Below are 19,293 nucleotides of genomic sequence, written 5' to 3'. Positions count from 1 at the left end.
CTGTCTATGAACAAGTAGTTATGACGAACCATTCATAAAGAGTCATCATAAAATAGTCATCCGCCTTGATCTTTTACATGTTTTCTCACATTACAACCACACACTTCAATGCATTGTATTTGGTAGAGCAACACAGTGTATTGCAGTAATTGTAATGTGGAAGAACAGTTATATCTTATAAATAAAAACCTGAAAGGTGTGAACTGCATTTGTACTCAGTAATATTAACATTTCTCATTGTTCAATATTTTCTAGAACCACCATTCAGTACAATAAACTAAAAGAGGAATATGCCTTGATCTAAACTATTCTACTGTATTTGTTCTAGTTGTATGTTTAGGCTTGTCCTGCTGGAAGGTGAACCTCTTATGAAATCTTTTACAGCCTCTAACATCCATACATCTTCCAATTAAGCCTGAGCAGCTTCCCTGCCCCAGCTGAAGAAAATGAACACCACAGCATGATGCTTTTACTGCTGTGTTTTAGGGATGGTGGTGTTACAGGTGGTGTGCACCTGGCAGAAAAGTTCAAATTTTGTTACTCATCTGACCCGAGCTACCTCTTCTACATGTTTGCTGTTGCCCGATGTGGCTTAAACTGAGCTTTGTGTAGCTTTTTAAGAGTAGCTTTTCAATTGTCACTCTTTCATGAAAATTACATAAATAAATCACAAGAGATCCACGATCTCTGCAACTCCTCCAGAGTTCCCATGTGCTTCTCTGATTAATACTGTCCGTGTCAGCCCTGTCAGTTTAGCTGGATGGCCATGTCTTGATAGATTTGTATTTGTGACTTCTGAAGGCCGTTCTTTTTTGCTGTAGATTTTATTTACATGTCTGCTCTGTTTCATGGTCTTCATCATGCTATTTGTTCACTAATGTTCTCAACATGGAACATGATCTTATTTAGTGGTATCAGAGTAAATGGGACTGACTATAAATTCATGAATGCATAAGTCTGTCATGACAAAAAGCTGGAATGTTCAAGGGGTATGAATACTTGTGCAAGGCAGTATATTTGTACCAAAAATAAGAAAAACTAGTAGAAAACAGAATGCTGTTTCTAGTCATAGATGCCAGAGGGTGGTGAATATTACATAACAAAACTGCTTTTGTGTGAATCTACTCACCCACATACACTCCATTCTCAACTCGCTTGATGATGTCAAAGGCGTTCTCCATGTTGCCCTCCAGGATGTTAAAATTTACGTCATAATTACCCAAGTGGTACGATCTGTAAGCAGGAACTGTTGTTCTCAGGAAAACAATTTCTGTTGGAAGATAATTAGGGACAAAAATCGCATTTAGGACCTAAATCCTCATAAGGACTCTCCGATTGTTCTGCCAAATGTGTACCATTCAATATACTGAAAGATGGGTCTCTTTTGTTGTATTCTAAGAGGGTCACAGAGAGGTTGAAGCTTTTCAGTACCGCTGCTCAACTAAAGTGCCTTGAGACTTTTACACCCTAACGTGGAGCTTATGAAAGATGACAAGAGCTTAACTCTCTGAGATGCTGAGCATCAGAGTATCTGAGACAGGCACTGCATCCTGGCCAACAGATGCTTGTCGGCTGTCACCGTCTGCAAATGATTACAGTGGTTACTTCTATTTAGGCAGCATGGCATTAACTCGCAGCTAAAGGGCAGCCAAAGGTTTTTTTCACCAGAGAAAATGGAGTCTGAAAAAGTCCAGGAACCTGCATTAAACATATTTTTTTGATTGTCAGATGTGCCTCAATGGTATAGAATAACATTTTTTGTTGTTTTTGGCCATGTCTTGCTCCACCAAAGCATCCCCAAACTATTACAGTTCCACCTTCATGCTTCACAGTTGGCATAAGGTTCTTTTCCTGGACTTCTGTATTTGGTTTATGCCAACATGTCATCTGTTCTTTTGCACAAATAATCTGACACATCTGTCCAAAGAACAATGGATGGATGGATGGATGGATGGATTTTTGAATAAACAGAACTTCTTATCAATGATAACAGTCAGTTGTTATGTCTTTGCACCTTTTACACTGTTTTGATGTTCGTTTTAAGTAACGAACCCTCCAGAAAAAGAAAAAGGAGCAAGGAATAACAGGGAACATGTACCTACCTTCTGGCCTTGTGAACTCTCTGAAGGTAGGCAAGGAAATGAAGGTGTGGGACACGGAGTGTGTGGGGTCCAAAACACAGGCCATGTTATTGGGCTGACAGGATTTTATACAGCGGATGGTGTCCGATCGTTCAAGCCTCGGGGCTCTAAAGAAGAGAATAAAACAAATACTCCAACAAAAATTACAAACACTGAAGTTCTTAGTTTTTTTGGTTTTTTCTATTTCTAGTTTTCGGACTCAATTACCTTTGCTTTCTAAAGCTCACAATTACAACCTACTCCAGAGTTCTGCCCACTACATAATCAAGAACTCAGTGGGATTCCCTCAATGGCTGTTCAAGACAGCAAGGGTGCTGGATATAGCACTCAGCATTAGGAATAATCACAATCCATGTGGTTAGGAAGAAAAACAAACCAGGAATGGCCAAAGCTCATGCTACAGCCAGACTTTATAGCTTGTGGAGACTCGCGCCAACGTTGATGCTCTTCTGATGCCCTGTGTCAAGCTGTGCGGGAAATGAATTACCGCACACTCAAAGAATGATCCACAACCTGCTCAGGAAAATATTTGGATTTGCCGAGCATCCCCAGCTTCACATCAGATAAACTCCTGAGGAGGATTTATGTGGCAAGGGAATGTTCTAAAAGACTCCTAAATTGTGAGCAACATGACTCGACAACTCCCTGTCCTCTCCCCCGGGGCAGCTCTCATCCTATTATTTAGGACTTTGTTTATTCCACAGCCTAATCAGTGACAGGTCGGAGACACTGGAGGGCCTTGACAGACTTCCAAACCCAACGCCACCTGGAGCATCACTTTTCACTTCCTGTCTGCTGTATAGGAGTTCATGAGATTTTTTAAAGGCATTAACAACCTCATAAATCAACACTTTGTCTGCAAGGAACTTTTAAAAAAGAATCCTTGATGTTAAATTAGGCCGCTCATGCTTGGTCTTCACAGGGTAGACATGTCAGTATGTGGTTATATTGGGTTACAAAAACATAAAAGTTGCCATGTATAGGTCAATTTAATGTGCACGGGCGGCCATATAGCCACATGTGAGTCACGGGGCTGTGGATCTCCGGTGCTCCTCAGGGGACCCATCTGCTGCAGCTCAAAGCCCGCCCGGTTTGAGTTGCAGCGCTCTTTTCATAGACAGCGTGGAGAGGAGCCCCTGACAAAAAGTCAAGCCGCCACTATAAGGGCTTGTAATTAGCAATTAGCGGGTGGGTCCAAGTTTTGCTTTGGTCCAGGCCAAACCCACAAAATGTTCTACTAGTTTATAATACCACTGCCCGAGCGGGGCTCTAGAGGACGAGGTGAAAGCTGCTGAGGTAGGGAGTGAATTTATGAGAAGACAGCAAAGCGTGAACTGCCCCCTTTTACAGCACCATCCAAAAGTATTCATTCCCCTTGAACTTTTTTACATTTTGTAATCTTACAACCACATTTTGTGTATCTTATTGGAATTTTAAGTGATAGGCCAACAACCTCAGTAGATCGGTGTAGAACCACCTTTAGTGGAAATTACAGCTGTAAGCATTTTGGGGTATGTCTCTACCAGCTCTGGATTTGCTGAAACTGGATCTTTTGCAGTTTTCAAGTCTTAACACAGATTCTGAATTAGATCCAGTCTGGACTTTTACAGGGCCATTCCGACACATAAATATGCTTGGATCTAACCCATTCTAATGTAGCTTTGATTGTATGTTTGGGGTGTTGTCATGCTGGAAGGTAAACTTCTACCCCAGAATCAACTCTGTTGCATTCTCCAATAGGAGTTCTTCAAGATTTGCATAATTAAGCACCATCAGTCTTTCGGTCAACTCTGACCAACTTCTCAGTCCTTGCTGAGAAAAAGCATGATGCGGCCACCACTATCACAGGTGACGGTGTGCCCCGGAATGATATGCAGTGTTTAAACAGTTGAGAACCCTCTCTTTCACATGTTTGCTGTGTCCCCTACATGGCATGTGGTACCCTCAAACAGGACTATATTTGGCTGTTTTTCAACAAGGGCTTTCTTTTTGCCATTGTTATATAAAAGGACAGATTCATGGAGTGTACAACTAATTGTATTGTTGGGTCAACTTCAGTACAACATTTCTTGTCAGGACCTTTGATTGCGAGGTGTAATAAACACTTAGCAAAGTGAAATGAAAGGGTGATTTGAAAGAAGCTTAAAAGTTGTCCTGTTGAAATATTCTCCCACCTGAGTTGTGGGTCTCTGCAGCTCCTCCAGAGCTAACTTTGGCTTCTTGGCTGCTTCTCTCACTTATGTCGTGTTTGCCCAGACTGTTTAGCTCATTGGCAATGTCTTAGTAAGTTTGCAGCAAGGTGGAGTCTATTTACTAAACAGGTGGATTCTGAAAGCAGTTGATTGCACCTGATTTTATAAAAGGAAAGATGATCAATACAAATGCAGCTTTCCTATTTTATCTTTAAAGCACTGAAAACCATCCATAATTGCTACTTCACAATGAGGTGTCGATCTATTCCAGAACGTTTCTGCAAAGTATGAATATTTTTGCAAGATACTGAACATTCATGTGGGCACTTGGGGCAGTAATTCAAGGTGAACAGAAAAATGTCTAGAATGGCAAATCAGTTTTACACTCATACATGCAGACATGCTTTCAGCCACATGAATACATGCACGTCTTCCTCAGCAGTCCCTGCCTCACGTGGCTCAGATGGGGAGAAAAACCCCAATACCTACAGACCAGAAAGAAAAACAGTCTTTTTGGATAAAAGTGCTCTGGTCAAGCTTAGGGCTCAGTGTTTTTTTGGTAATTATTATTTATAGTCGGCACATTGATAACGCCCCAACACAAACACTGCAGGGCATCATTCATTTTGTATGCGGTGATGTTGCCGTACCACAAATTGTTCAGACCACCGGCCAGAGCCCAGAGCCCCATAACTCAATGTCAAAGGGGAGGGGAAAAAGCCCCTCCACACCACCGCGCTCTTATTTTAAGGATATCCCTGCTAGGAACCAAGTGCATCCTCACGGGCCTGACGGCTCTGGACAGAAGGAACACGGGACATCTGAATTTACAGTTAATACAAGCCGCAGGCTTTGGGCAGCAGCCTCGCAGCACGTCAAACTATTTATACTCATGTTTCCCCCTTCTTTTGCTGCTGCATCCCATCGTAGGTCACTTACTTTGCCTGCTTCTGGATTATTTGTCTGCTTTGGGGTCTGCATCCGTGGAACGCAGCAAAACACTTTGCATTTCACATTTAGTGTAATGGAAGCCAAAAAGATGTGCAGAGAGTTGCAGATGCGGTGCATTGTAAATGACATGTGGGATGTGGGAGTGGCAATACATTAGGCCCAGTCTTGTTTATGAATGTAATTTGGTGGTGCAGAATAACTTGGACCCAATAAGTGGTAAAAATCAAGGTGTGTGCATTGATAGTAATCCATATGACAAATATGTTTAACTTATAAATGATAAATCAGACCTTTTTGTTTGCTTGAGCAATTTAATATGCACACTTTATATGATTTCTGTTTGCAAATTACACCAATGCAGGTCTCTTTAAAAATGATCATTTTAAACAATATATTAGAGTCTAATACTGGAGAATTTGCATGCACAGCTGCATTTTCTCTCTGCTGAAACCGCTGGAATACAAGAAATGTGAGACTATGTGAATGTGACTCTTCATGCCTACAACTGTGACTTGGCCTCCCAACATAACAGCTCCCATCGCTGCATTTGATTAAAACCCCAGAATGCACCATTATCAAGAACAGGATTTGACTTGAACATGTGTTATTTCTATCATGGTTTTAATAGAAAGTGTTCATCCAACACCAAAACCATAAAATGCTGCAGAATGTCAGACTTTATCATGCAACCATCATCAAGTTACACTCATCCACAAGGCATACTTGGGTCGTTACCTCTTAACCATTTACCCAGACCTAGGTCGCCACCTACAGTTGTGGCTATGACAATGCAGTAACTAAAAAGAAAATAAAAACATCAACTCAGATGTAATTTATAATTCAGAAAGATGACGCTCAAAGTTTTAGCTGAAACAGTTGACAGTGTAAAACTGAAAACCAAAACTGTGGTGCTTTTCTTTAATAATTTTGTGTACATTTTAAGATTTTTTTTATAGGTCTGAAAAAAACTATTGTGGATGAGAGTACAAAGAGATGCTATACAGATACAAAGACAGCAGCTTCCCTATAAAAGTCCAATAATTTATACTTTTGCAGTTTGGGTTGTCTGCCAAAGGACAGAAATTTGTATCTATGTTTGAGGCAAACTGACTCAGAAAAAAACTTCAGCAGACACCTGGAGTGCTGAAAGTAAGACAGCAAAATTGCGTTTATGGGGTGGCTGCAATGACGTCACATATAGCGGAAGTTTGGGGACGAGGCGTAACAATGGCAACACATTCAGGTATAACAGAAAACATAGGATGCTAAAGACCATTTAAAATCTCAAATCTGTAAATATATTTTGACCATTTCTTACATTAATGATATTCAGACAAAGTGTGATTTCACTTCTGCTCTAAATATGATTCATTAATATCAGATTATTTTAAAAGCTGTTTATTTTAGGACTTAAAGAGAAAATGGAATCGGTTAAAACTTGTATCATCAAATCAAAGCATTACAAATGCCAGAGCCTGGAAATCGGTCAAAGCACTGTGATTGGTGTAGTGCATTTTTTAAGGCTTTTTACACTTTTTTACTAGGGGTGTCAGTATTGCATTCTGTATTGCCTATACCTTGAAGAATATAGCAGTGTACATCTTATTATCTTGTTTGACGCATTTTCTTTCGTTGTAAACTAATGCGTGTAACTCTCAACAAGTCCTAATTTTATTCTTGGTAGGGGTTGTATGGTACTCTGGGCTTCTCCTGGGTTACAAACACCAGAACCTTAGCCAGGTAAATGGAGACCGTGTCATAGCGGCGCAGCCTCAGCTCCAGGTCCAGCCAGAAATCCTGTGGCTTGTCGATGAGCCTTGCCACCGACAGCACGCCACCGGTGGGCGTGCGCTCTGCCTTGAAGAACCCCCCCTCATTGCCAGCGATGAGAGCCACCTCGATGTCATCGCCGGGCACCGTGTGGGAGGGGCCCATGCGGAAGATGTTGGTGAAGACGGGGATTTTGGTGGGGAAGGTGAGGTAGTAGAAGGTTATTCTCACGGGCAAGATCAGGCACTCAGAGTCACTGCAAAGCAAGCGTTCGCATCGACTGCAAGTCCAGAGGGGTGGGGGCAGAGGGAGGGGAAGAGGTCGACAGAGAGAGGTGAAAATGATTGTAAATTTCAATGACCATGCATTGCATGCTGTAAAAGAAACATGAGTAATGCCAGTTAAGGTGTTGTCCAAGAGAACATGCAAGAGGCTCTGCTGTTTCCATACAAGGCTGAGGATACAGTCTTAGTTAGAAAAGTAGCAAAAATTAAAGTTAAAAAATATCCATGTGTATTTCATCATCCTTAAAAAAAAAAAAAAAAAAAGAACATGCTACATCCAAATATATTCTAAAATCATTCCAACATGAAGCAAAATGAGAATGCAGGACAATGATTTAGACTTATGAACATGGACTGAATTAAAAACTCTCCTACTGCCCAACGTGGACACTTATTGAATGTGGAACTTGTTCTGTGATCTGCATAAGACCTGCTAAGACAACCAAATTTAAGACAGATTCAATGTTCAGATACTCACGTCTGTCCAATACGTCTGTAGTTGTTGGGACAGTCAAAGGACAGGCACTTATACCCTCCCTGTATGTTGAAGCAGTTCTCATTTTCGGTGCATGTGTGTTTATTCGTTACACATTCGTCAACATCTGGATTGGCAAAGGATGGAACAAAAGTGCTTTCAAAAAAACTTTCACGGACACGATTTGCAAAGTAGTCAAAAAAATAAAAGCAACAAACACAAACAACTTCAGGAGCTGCTTACCCTGGCAGCTGCGACCATTCACTGCCAAGGCGTAGCCGTTGACAGGACAGGAGCAGTGGAAGCTGCCTGGTGTGTTGTGGCAGCGATACGAACAAATATGGCCTCCAGTGGGAAGGGCACATTCATCTATGTCTGCATAAAATCACAAAAATTCTTGAAAACAGGTCACACCAGGGTGCATATTCATTAAATCAAAATATTCCTTGATGTTGTCCAAAAATATTTAGATCTCTTCTTGCATACGATAAGATATATTACTGTTTATCTCTTATTGCATGCAATAGAGTTTCCAAATCGTATGCAGAAGAGTTTAATCTTTGCTGAAGGCAGGAGCAAAGTGTGTCAGAGTTTCATTTTACCTTCACAAGTCATGCCATCTATATCACTGAGCTGGTAGCCACGGCGACAGTAACACTGGTAGGAGCCATACACGTTGGCACATTCTTGACTACATGGGTTGCTCTCACACTCATTCAAATCTACAAAGAGAGAAGATGGTTGTAAAAGATATAAAGCATTCCTCCAACCAGATCACTAATGTCTCCTCATAGATGACTTCAGCATCCACACTTATTGGCTCCCCTTATTAAGACATGTAAAAAGCCTTTATATTAGGTAATCTTTAAGAAAAATCCAACTTTTAGTTTGAGTACATATATTCCGCAGAGACAAAAAAAAATCCCGATTATAAATAATATTTTTTAACAAAATTACAGCCACCACAACTATTTGCACCCCTTACAATTCCTATAAAATACATGTAAAGGAGTCATTTTTTGAATTCATTCTTCCACTTTTATGTTGATTAATCTAGGAATGTTTAATTATAAATTCATAACTTCCTGTCTGCCAGCAGTTTGAATGAAATAACAGGAAAAGGTATTTTCTGTCCTACCATCACGAATGTATACATGTGGACTTTGCTGGAACTGTGTGCTTTGGTCAGAGGAGACCAAGATTGAGCTTTTTAGGAACAAGCACTGCTGTTTGATGAGGTGAGTTTTGGCATGTAACAAAAGATAAATATGTGAAAAAGCGGCTCATGCCCTCTTTGAAACATGTTGGAGGGTATGTGATGCTTTGGGCTTGGTTTTGTCAAATGGCCAAGGGAACCTCGTTTGGGTCAATACCATCATGAACTCCAAACTATATTATTGTTCTAATCAGTCTCTATTTAAAAGGAGTAAAATGTTTTTGTCAGGGAGCCTTAGTTCTCTTAGAAGTGTCACAATATTGGCAGTTCAAATGAAAATTCAATGATTTTACTGTATCACTTCTAGAATCAATAATTAACAAATTAATAATAACAATAGTATGCCTCAATGAATAATTACATGATGAAAGAAAACATAAACCTAAACACACAAACAAGTCCTACTAAGAAGGGAAATTCCAATAGGAACTGAGATTGAACGTTCAGAGCATTATTAGCCGACTAAAGATATAACAAAATCAAAAGGTCTCTGTCTCTCTAAAAGGTAAACTCAAGGTTTTTACACATAATTTGGAGTTCTAAATAGCTGGCCTAATTCTGAGGGCAGTTTGGCCTTTGATGTTCTGCAGGTTGTGACTTCAGAGTTACAAATTTATATGGTGTGCCACCTTCTCAGTGATCTGGTCTGGGTCCTTGGATTTACAGTTCTGAATGTCTCATTTCTCATCTCAGTAAACAAGAAAATCTCAGCCCTTTCAACATTTATTCATCCTTACGTCGGATTTCTCTTCCCAGGGAGGCACCAGGTGTTTCACATCCGGCATAGGAGTTGGATTGATTTATCTCTTTGGAATTCAGAACCAAATCATAGACAGTCTCACTGTAACTTGCTGTATATGCCAGGTTCGGATCTCTATCACAGAGGCATAAAGCTAGAATAAAACTAAGCTCCCTGGAAAAAATTAGACAGTTAACAAAAATGCTATCAAATTTAAAATAATTAGATCAATTTTTCAAAGTTTAATGCTTCTTAATTCTTTCAATCTGACTCCCCTTGCACTGACATAGCATTAGAGCAGTCAGAAGTCACCCCACCATGATGTCATCAGGCACAGGGCAGTTTAGATCGTGTGTTCATGGTGTACAGTATTATCATACCAAGGCAAAACAGGAATCAATTTAATCTTTCACACTGCGTTTACTTCTTAATGGAGACAGCTCCTTAGCATCAGATAAAGAGGTAGAAACCAAACACAATGTTAGCAACGTGGACCGAAAATAGAAGTTTAAACTATCAGGAAATTCCTTTAAATAGCATTATTTTAAGTATTGACATGCATCTACATAAACAGTTTATTTTAACAGGTTTACACATTGCATTTGTACAGCGTTTAACAATATCTGCCAGAAAAAATAGATAATTTTAGCTCAATTTAACATCCTCACAAATGCCCTATTAATATCATTGTTTACAAAAGTGACATGTCTGCAAAACTGTAATGCTACCAGGACATTTTAAATAAAAACCTGGGGGACTCTAAAAGATCCGAAACATATGGCCTAATCAAGACAGAAATGTTTCACCAGGCACAAAATCAATTAAATAATGTTGGTCTTTTTCCCCCCAAATATTAAAAAAGTAAAAGGCTTGATTTTTTTAAACAAAATTCGAAGTGAGATTTGCTACTGCAATAAAACATTTGGTTTTACATCTCCAGCTGCTGTATATGAAAAGTAAATGTGTGTATGCACGGCAGTGTACACTGTCCACATAGAGACACAAACTATTTTTTTGTTGATTCAATCACTGGAAAAAACTAAAGTCTATGTTGTGTTCAGAATATTTAAAAAGTATAAGAATTTTCTCACCGTCGCAGTTCTTGCCATCTTTAGCCAGGTTGAAGCCGGTGGTGCAGCTGCACATGTAGGACCCCAGTGTGTTTTCACATTTATGAGCACACAGACGTCCAGGGTAATGCCTGCACTCATTGATATCTAAATAAAAAGATTAAAATAAAGAGGATAAGACATCAAATTGGTTGCTGCAACACTTTAGTTCAGTAGAACAAAATTGAATCTACAAAGAGCTTACCTTCACAGAGCCGGGTGATGCTGTTAAAGTTGTATCCCATTTCACACTCGCAGCGGTACGATCCCAGTTGGTTGATGCAAGCATGACCAGCACAGACTTGCTCAGGTCCTTTACACTCGTCAATATCTGCAGAGACATAAACAACCTCAGCGTCACATCCACCTCAGTTAGGCTGCTTGAAGAAAGGCCTAATTGAGGAGCAGTTTTCTGTCGTACCGACACAGCGCGTGCCGTCTTCATTGAGGTGGTATCCCCGACCGCAGTTCACAGAGTTTCTCTGGCAGATGTAGGACCCGACCGTGTTGAGGCAGATCTGCCCTCTGTGGCACGGACTCGTCTGGGTGACACATTCGTTGATATCTGGAAACACAGACAAAGTTAGATTATGTAATTATTTGCTTTTCCTCACACAAATGTCACATTCAGGGTTTGGGTCAGACCAAAGTGCAGACAAGAGCTTGATAGCAGCATGATTAAAGGAAGGCTTTGTCTTTATTTAAAGGTTCCTCCAAAACGTAGCAAAACACTGCAGGTAATTAACAAAGATGAAAATCCACAACTTAAAAAGTTGGCTTAGCAGGAACATGGTACATACAGCACATTGACATGGGTAGAGAACGGAAAGAACCAGCGAGGAACAAAGAAAACCAGAGAGCTTATAAACTGAAGGAAGTGGAGTATGGACCAATGAGACAGGGAGGCTGGTAATCAGGAGAGATAGAGATCAGGTGTGGACCAGGCAGTAGAGAACTGAGGGAATGTGAATAGTTGCTACGGTGACCAAACTAGAAAAACAAAGGGAACACGAGAGGAACTAGACATTAACATAACTCCAGGGGGAAACATGACAACAAAAACAAAACTCTAAGTAAAGGACTGAATAAACAAGAATCAGTGAACCAGATTTAAATGAAACCATAAATAACCAAAGAAACATAAGAACCTATATAAATAATTAACTAAAGTAAACAGAGAACTAGAGGGAACAGAAGAACACCATAACCAAAGAAACCATAAAGAGACCCTAAGTAGAAAAGTAAACAAAACTAAACCAACACTGGCTGAAGAAACTGGAAAGGAAACAGAATGGGAGAACTAGAATATGTGCAAACCAAAAGTAAACAGAATCAGAATGAGCTTTATTGCCAAGTTTGTACATACAAACAAGGAATTTGACTCCGGTACACTTTGCTCTTTGGTTTTGTTTTTGCATTACAGAATATACAAATTTACAATTTACAATGTACAATATACACATATATAATAAAAAGGTGCATTTGCAACATCTGTATGCTGTTGTTTTGTACTCTATTAAATGTTCAACAGAGAAACAGCCTGGGGGAAGAAACTGTCTTTGTGGCGGCTGGTTTTAGTGAACAGTGCTCTGTAGCGGCGGCCTGAAGGTAAAACTCTAAACAGTTTATGTGCAGGATGTGTTGGGTCTGCAGAGATTTTAGCAGCTCTTTTCCTGACCCTAGACCTGTATAAGTCCTGGAAGGTCAGCTCTGATTATTCTCTCTGCATTCCTGATTATTCGTTGCAGTCTGGACCTGTCCTGTTTTGTGGATGAGCCAAACCACACTGAGATGGATGAAGACAGGACAGATTGAATGATGGCAGTGTAGAAGATGACCAACCTCCTGTGTAAGGTTGAACTTCTTGAGTTGCGACAGGAAGTACAGTCTCTGCTGGGCCTTCTTTCGAACAGTGTCTATGTGAAGACCATCTCAGGTCCTCAGAGATGGTGGTTCCTAAGAACCTGAAGTGGTCCACGGCGGATACAGTGTTGTTGAGGATGGTGAGGGGGGTGTATGGGGGTGGTGTTCTCCGAAAGTCCACCACCATTTCCACAGTCTTGAGTGGGTTCAGTTCACGGTAGTTCTGACCGCACCAGTGTACCAGCCGATCCACCTGCTGTCTGTATGCAGACTCATCACCGTCCTGGATCAGTCCAATGACAGTGGTGTCGTCTGCAAACTTCAGGAGTTTCACGGACGGGTCCGATGAGGTGCAGTCATTTGTGTACAGAGAGAAGAGGAGTGGGGATAGAACACACCCCTGGGGGGCACCAGTACTTATTGATCTGGATTGGGAGAAGATGCTCCCCAGTCTCACCTGCTGCTGTCGGTCCATCAGGAAGCTGTTGATCCACTGACAGGTGGAGGCTGGAACGTTGAGCTGGGTGAGCTTCTGGTGGATGATGTCTGGTATGATGGTGTTGAAGGTCGAGCTGAAGTCTACAAACAGGATCCTGGCGTACTTCCCTGGACGGTCGAGGTGTTGCAGGATGAAGTGTAGACCTAAGTTAACAGCATCATCTGCCGACCTGTTTGCTCGGTAAGCAAACTGCAGGGGGTCCAGCAGGGGGCCTGTGATGTCTTTCAGGTGCTTCTGCACCAGCCGCTCAAAGGATTTCATGACCACAGACGTCAGGGCTACAGGCCTGTAGTCATTTAATCCTACGATGGTGGGTTTCTTGGGCACCGGGATGATGGTGGATCGTTTGAGGCAGGAGGGGACCTCACATTTCTCCAGTGATTTGTTGAAGATCCTTGTGAAGATCGGAGCGAGTTGATTTGCACAGGCTTTCAGGCATGATGGGGAGACGTTATCAGGTCCTCCAGCTTTCTTTGTTTTCATGCACTGAAAGAGCCTGTTTACCTCTTCCTCGGAGATCTTTAGTGCAGACAGAGGATCTGAAGGTAGGGGGTGGGTTGTTTTACGGGTCAAATTTGTTCCTGAATGGGATGTAGAGGGGATGATTTGAGGTGTGAATGGCTTCTTGTCATGTCTGCAGTAGAAGCCATTCAGACAGTTGGCCAGGAGACAACTTTGTTCAGGATGGGTGGAGGGGCTCCTAAAGGCAGTCAGGTTTCTCAGACCGGTCCAAACAGCTGAAGTGTCACCAGTAGAAAGGCTGTTCTTAAGCTTCTCACTGTAGCTTCTCTTGGCTGCTTTGATCTCCTTTGTTAGTCTGTTCCTGGCCTGCCTGTACCGCGCCCAATCTCCACTGCTGTGAGCTTCTTCCTTATCCCTGCGCAGATTCCTGAGGTGTGGAGTAAACAATAACTAAACAATAACTAAAGCTAACCTATAAGTGAGGCTGGAAGTATAGAAACTAAACCAAGGAACTAAACTAGAGAAGAGAACAAATACCTAACATAACACCGAGATACTAAATGAGAAACTAAACAAGAGAATCCAGGGAAGACAAAGGACTATAATAATAATAATAATAATAATAATAATAATACCACACAAAGTAATAAGAAAGCAACCACTTAGAAACTAAGAAAGAGAGGAGAGAAAACAAACACTAGGAGGCAATAGAGAGAACAAAGTTATCAGGGATAAAAGGAAATAAACAAACAAACTACAAAACCCAAACTAGACGAAAAAATAAACAAACACAGAACCAAAAACAAAGTCCAAAATGTTGCACCCCGACATTAACATCATATAATAATGGCTTAACCTGACTCCACTCTGGAAATAGCTCCTTTTGGGGGAAAAATATAACCTTCCAATTTCCATCTTTTCATAAATCAAACATTAAGTGTCTTTCAAAAGTATTTTTACATTTTATACATTTTTTCACATAGGAACAAATTTCTATGTATTTTCGTGACCTGATTTGATTAAATATTGCAATAATTATAAAAATAAAGAAACAATGTTACCTAGTTTTCACATTTTTTAACAAATAAAAGACTGAAAAGTCAGGTATATATTTATGTTTAGCCCCCTTTACTCTGATTTACCCATAAATAAAATCTAGTGCAAACAATTAACTCCAGATGTTCCCTCATTAGCAAATAGAATATAAATCCAGCTGTTCTGTGATGGCCTCACAGGTTAGTTGGAGAACTGTAGTGAACAAACTGTGTCATGTACACCAAGGAACACAGCAGACTCATCAGGGATAAAGTTGTGGAAAAACTTAAAGCAGGGTTTGGTTACAAAACAACATCACAAGACTTGAACATCTTACGGAAAAAGTAGGGCGCCACTGCAAAAATACCAAGACATTGGCGTCCATCTGAACTGACACGCTGGGAAAGGAGATTAGGAAATCAGCCAGGAGTATCCAATGTATCATTTTCACTCCAGCGATCAATTATTCAGTGTTTTGTACAGTTTAACATATATTGTCCTTAACAAAATCTATGACATTTATGGTTGTAATGTAAAAAGGTTCAGAGGGATAACAGTTCAGGTCAATAACATTGACAAGGTGAACTGAGGTTCATACAAAAATCAATCCCTCAACCAGCTTATAAAGCTAATTAGATATTTTATAAAAACTACTATTTTACTGCTGTTACTATACTGCTATTTGGGAGTGGAATTTAGAAAAGAGCATCAGAAGATGATTACTATTGTATTGATAATATTTAGAGATGCACAAAGAAATAAGTGGCGTTTGAAATCAGATGATTGGCAGGCCAGGACTGAATGACCAGCCGGTCGGAACCTAAAAATTTGAATCTTTTGCCAATTATTGAAACGTGCAACACTAAGCTCTACTAGGTCAGACTGACGACAACACTCTTCGGTGTGGACGGATGCTGTTACTGAGTAAATAAGATTACAGGTTGGTTAAGGTCGCTAATGGTGAGGTGCTTAAAATAAAGTTAGCGGATGCACGCTAATGAAATGAAAACTGTACTTTCTATGCCATGTCGAGACATGTCCACAGATTATTCAGGGTGCCGGACTGGAGAAAGCCAGACTTTCAGCAGGTAACAGGAAGGCTGAACAGAACAGGAAAAGGTGCTCTGCTTTATCCTTCTTGCCTTTCAACCTCTATCTGTCATGAAACATGTTGAATTTGTTGGCAGCGTTTTGGAAATCTCCAAGCTAAGATAAGGATCAAAATTCCAACAGGAATACACACAGAGATCGCTGTTTAGCCTTGTGATGCCAAACACTAGAGCTGCAAGATATCAGGAAATATGTAATGGTGATACTATTTGCTGAGAATTGCACTGACGATATTAATTACAACTTACCCACATTCTTCAGATTCTTTATTTATCATTACACAACGTGCCCACCACATTCCCTATGCTCTAGCGTCTCAGCCGCTAAAATAGGTAGGTAAAGTACATCCAGCTGGTCAAATATATAATCAATACACAGAGCATGAATGCATCACACCTGATGTGTAACATCCAACCAAATACTGTGTTTAGGGTCCTTTGTAATTGTAATATTACACACACTGTTACATGACAGTCATAAATTTAAATCTGTACCAGTCAGTTAAAGCTTAACAAAATAAATCTGAGAAAACCCTTTCTCTATATAAAGATCTCACCAATGCAGCTTCCGAGCGCGTCCTGGATGAAGCCTTCGCCACACTTGGTCTTTGGGACACAACGGAATGACCCCTGGGAGTTTTGGCACTCAAACTGCTCACCACAGTTGTGGATACCCGTCTCACACTCATCTATATCTGGATGAAGCACCAGAACTGTTAATTAATACACTGAATGTGAGCACCAGCCAAAAGACAGTTTTAAGAAAAGAGGACAATGTAGCTAACCTTTGCAGTCATTGCTTTCAGTGAGCTCATAGCCGGTTCCACAGCTGACCTCTCTCATGCAGCGGAATGAGCCCTCGGTGTTGATGCAACGCTCTCCACCCCGACAGTTACTGGATCCCAGCAAGCACTCGTTGATGTCTGAAAAACCAACAGAACACAAATATCTCTGGCGAAATTTATGTTGCCATCTCCTGACAGGACAGTTGCCTAATCGCTTTCTCTTTTTTTGTTTTTTTTTTTATATCAACATCAACGAGATCATTTACCCTCGCATCTCTGCCCATCAGGTTTGAGCTTATAGCCTTCCATGCAGGTGCAGATGTCATTCCCAACACAGACATGATCACACCTTCCTGGGAAACAACACCGATCAGGAATTATTGTTTCATTGTATACTAGCAATGGGAGGGTTTTCAAGGATAAAGCATTTCAGTACAGACAATCACATCTGCCTTATTTTCACATTCTTTACCTTTGCACGGATCGTCTGCCACTGATTTGCCTCCATTTACATTGATGCCATGCTTGTTGGGTACTGTATGAAGCAGAGGGAAAGTAAATTGTGTTCATATCCATCAAATACAATTGGCACCTTAAGCTTGCCATGTTAGACTTTAGATCCACATTGTTAATAAATGATGAAGCAAGTCTGCTTCCTCATTTATGAAAACTAAGAAGCTTATGTGATACACCAATACAAAGTCGTGCATAATTGTGGAATAGTTGAAGCGGAAAGAAAATAAGTGGTTTTCAAGATTTGTTTTGGGTTGTTGTTCTACTGGAAGATGAACTTCCACCCCACTTTTAAGTCAAGCTCCATGTATATTCCCATCAAATCTGATCCACTGTGGGTGCTGCAACCACCATGTTTTACAGCAGTGATGGTGTCTTCATGGTGTCGTTCATTATTAGTTTGCTGCCGTATATTTTGCATGTCGGCCCGGAAATTCAATTTTGGTCACATCTAGCCAGGGCCCATTCTTCTACATGTTTGCTGTCTCCTGCATGGTTTGTGGCAAACTTTAAATGGGACTTCTAATGGCTTTCTTTCAACAGTGTCTTTCCTCTTGCCTCTCTACCAAAAAGATCAGATTTTTGAAATGCACAATTAACAGTTGTCCTGTTGACAGATTCTTCTACATGAGTTGTGGATCTCTGCAGATCTGAGATTCCGTGCTTGTCCTGTTGGTTTAGATGGATGGCCATTTCTGGGTAGTTTTGCAACCATATTTTAAACATCTCCACATCTTTCTTCCTCGCCTGTCTGCTGTGTTCCTTGGTTTCATAATGCGTGTGTTCACTAATGTCCTCTAACAAACCTCTGAGGTCTTCACAGAACAGCTGGATTTATACTGACGTTAAATTACAAACAGGTAAACTCTAATTATGTGACTTCTTGAGGCAATTGGTGGAACTGGATTCTATTCAGGAGTATCACAAAAACTTGTAAACGTTTTAAGAGTCTCTGTAAACTTTTACTTCCTCTTTTTGCACTATTTTGTGTGGGTCTATTGCATAAAATCCCAGTCAAATACATTGGGATTTGTATGTATACATAATGCTGTGTATATACAGTACAGACCAAAGGTTTGGACACACCTTCTCATTCAAAGAGTTTTCTTTATTTTCATGACTATGAATATTGTAGCTTCACACTGAAGGCATCAAAACTATGAATTAACACGTGGAATTATATACTGAACAAAAAAGTGTGAAACAACTGAAAATATGTCTTATATTCTAGGTTCTTCAAAGTAGCCACCTTCTGCTTTGATTACTGCTCCACACACTCTTGGTATTCTGTTGATGAGCTTCAAGAGGTAGTCACCTGAAATGGTTTTCCAACAATCTTGAAGGAGTTCCCAGAGATGCTTAGCACTTGTTGGCCCTTTTGCCTTCACTGTGCGGTCCAGCTCACCCCAAACCATCTCGATTGGGTTCAGGTCCGGTGACTGTGGAGGCCAGGTCATCTGGCGCAGCACCCCATCACTCTCCTTCTTGGTCAAATAGCCCTTACACAGCCTGGAGGTGTGTTTGGGGTCATTGTCCTGTTGAAAAATAAATGATGGTCCAACTGAACGCAAACCGGATGGAATAGCATGCCGCTGCAAGATGCTGTGGTAGCCATGCTGGTTCAGTATGCCTTCAATTTTGAATAAATCCCCAACAGTGTCACCAGCAAAGCACCCCCACACCATCACACCTCCTCCTCCATGCTTCACGGTGGGAACCAGGCATGTAGAGTCCATCCGTTCACCTCTTCTGCGCCGCACAAAAACACGGTGGTTGGAACCAAAGATCTCAAACTTGGATTCATCAGACCAAAGCACAGATTTCCACTGATCTAATGTCCATTCCTTGTGTTCTTTAGCCCAAACAAGTCTCTTCTGCTTGTTGCCTGTCCTCAGCAGTAGTTTCCTAGCAGCTATTTTACCATAAAGGCCTGGTTCACACAGTCTCCTCTTAACAGTTGTTCTAGAGATGTGTCTGCTGCTAGAACTATGTGTGGCATTGACCTGTTCTCTAATCTGAGCTGTTGTTAACCTGCGATTTCTGAGGCTGGTGACTCGGTTGAACTTATCGTCCGCAGCAGAGGTGACTCTTGGTCTTCCTTTCCTGGGGTGGTCCTCATCTGAGGCAGTTTCTTTGTAGCGCTTGATGGT

The 19,293-nt window shown here is 40.9% G+C and overlaps 1 protein-coding gene across 3 annotated transcripts in view; it reads right to left on the bottom strand.

Moving 5' to 3' along the window:
• The window catches only part of fbln1 (fibulin 1), a 46,632-nt gene that overhangs the window by 13,886 nt on the left and 13,453 nt on the right, over nt 1-19,293 (bottom strand). Inside the window, exons 5-16 of one of the 3 annotated variants that reach the window (XM_047346211.1) lie at nt 17,103-17,165; nt 16,897-16,983; nt 16,631-16,768; nt 16,403-16,540; nt 11,299-11,442; nt 11,083-11,208; nt 10,860-10,985; nt 8,416-8,535; nt 8,057-8,188; nt 7,817-7,940; nt 2,103-2,248; nt 1,130-1,270 (exon numbers count right to left, since the gene is read on the bottom strand). In XM_047346211.1, coding sequence (XP_047202167.1) covers nt 1,130-1,270; nt 2,103-2,248; nt 7,817-7,940; nt 8,057-8,188; nt 8,416-8,535; nt 10,860-10,985; nt 11,083-11,208; nt 11,299-11,442; nt 16,403-16,540; nt 16,631-16,768; nt 16,897-16,983; nt 17,103-17,165 — 1,485 coding nt within the window. Of the gene's footprint in view, nt 1-1,129; nt 1,271-2,102; nt 2,249-5,575; nt 7,429-7,816; nt 7,941-8,056; nt 8,189-8,415; nt 8,536-10,859; nt 10,986-11,082; nt 11,209-11,298; nt 11,443-16,402; nt 16,541-16,630; nt 16,769-16,896; nt 16,984-17,102; nt 17,166-19,293 lie in introns of those variants that run through there. The other 2 variants (XM_047346217.1, XM_047346227.1) reach the window with 2 other exon arrangements.

This window comes from Girardinichthys multiradiatus, chromosome 2, assembly GCF_021462225.1.
Source record: "Girardinichthys multiradiatus isolate DD_20200921_A chromosome 2, DD_fGirMul_XY1, whole genome shotgun sequence".
Taxonomy (NCBI): domain Eukaryota; kingdom Metazoa; phylum Chordata; class Actinopteri; order Cyprinodontiformes; family Goodeidae; genus Girardinichthys; species Girardinichthys multiradiatus.
This window is presented reverse-complemented; position numbering and strand designations above follow the sequence as displayed.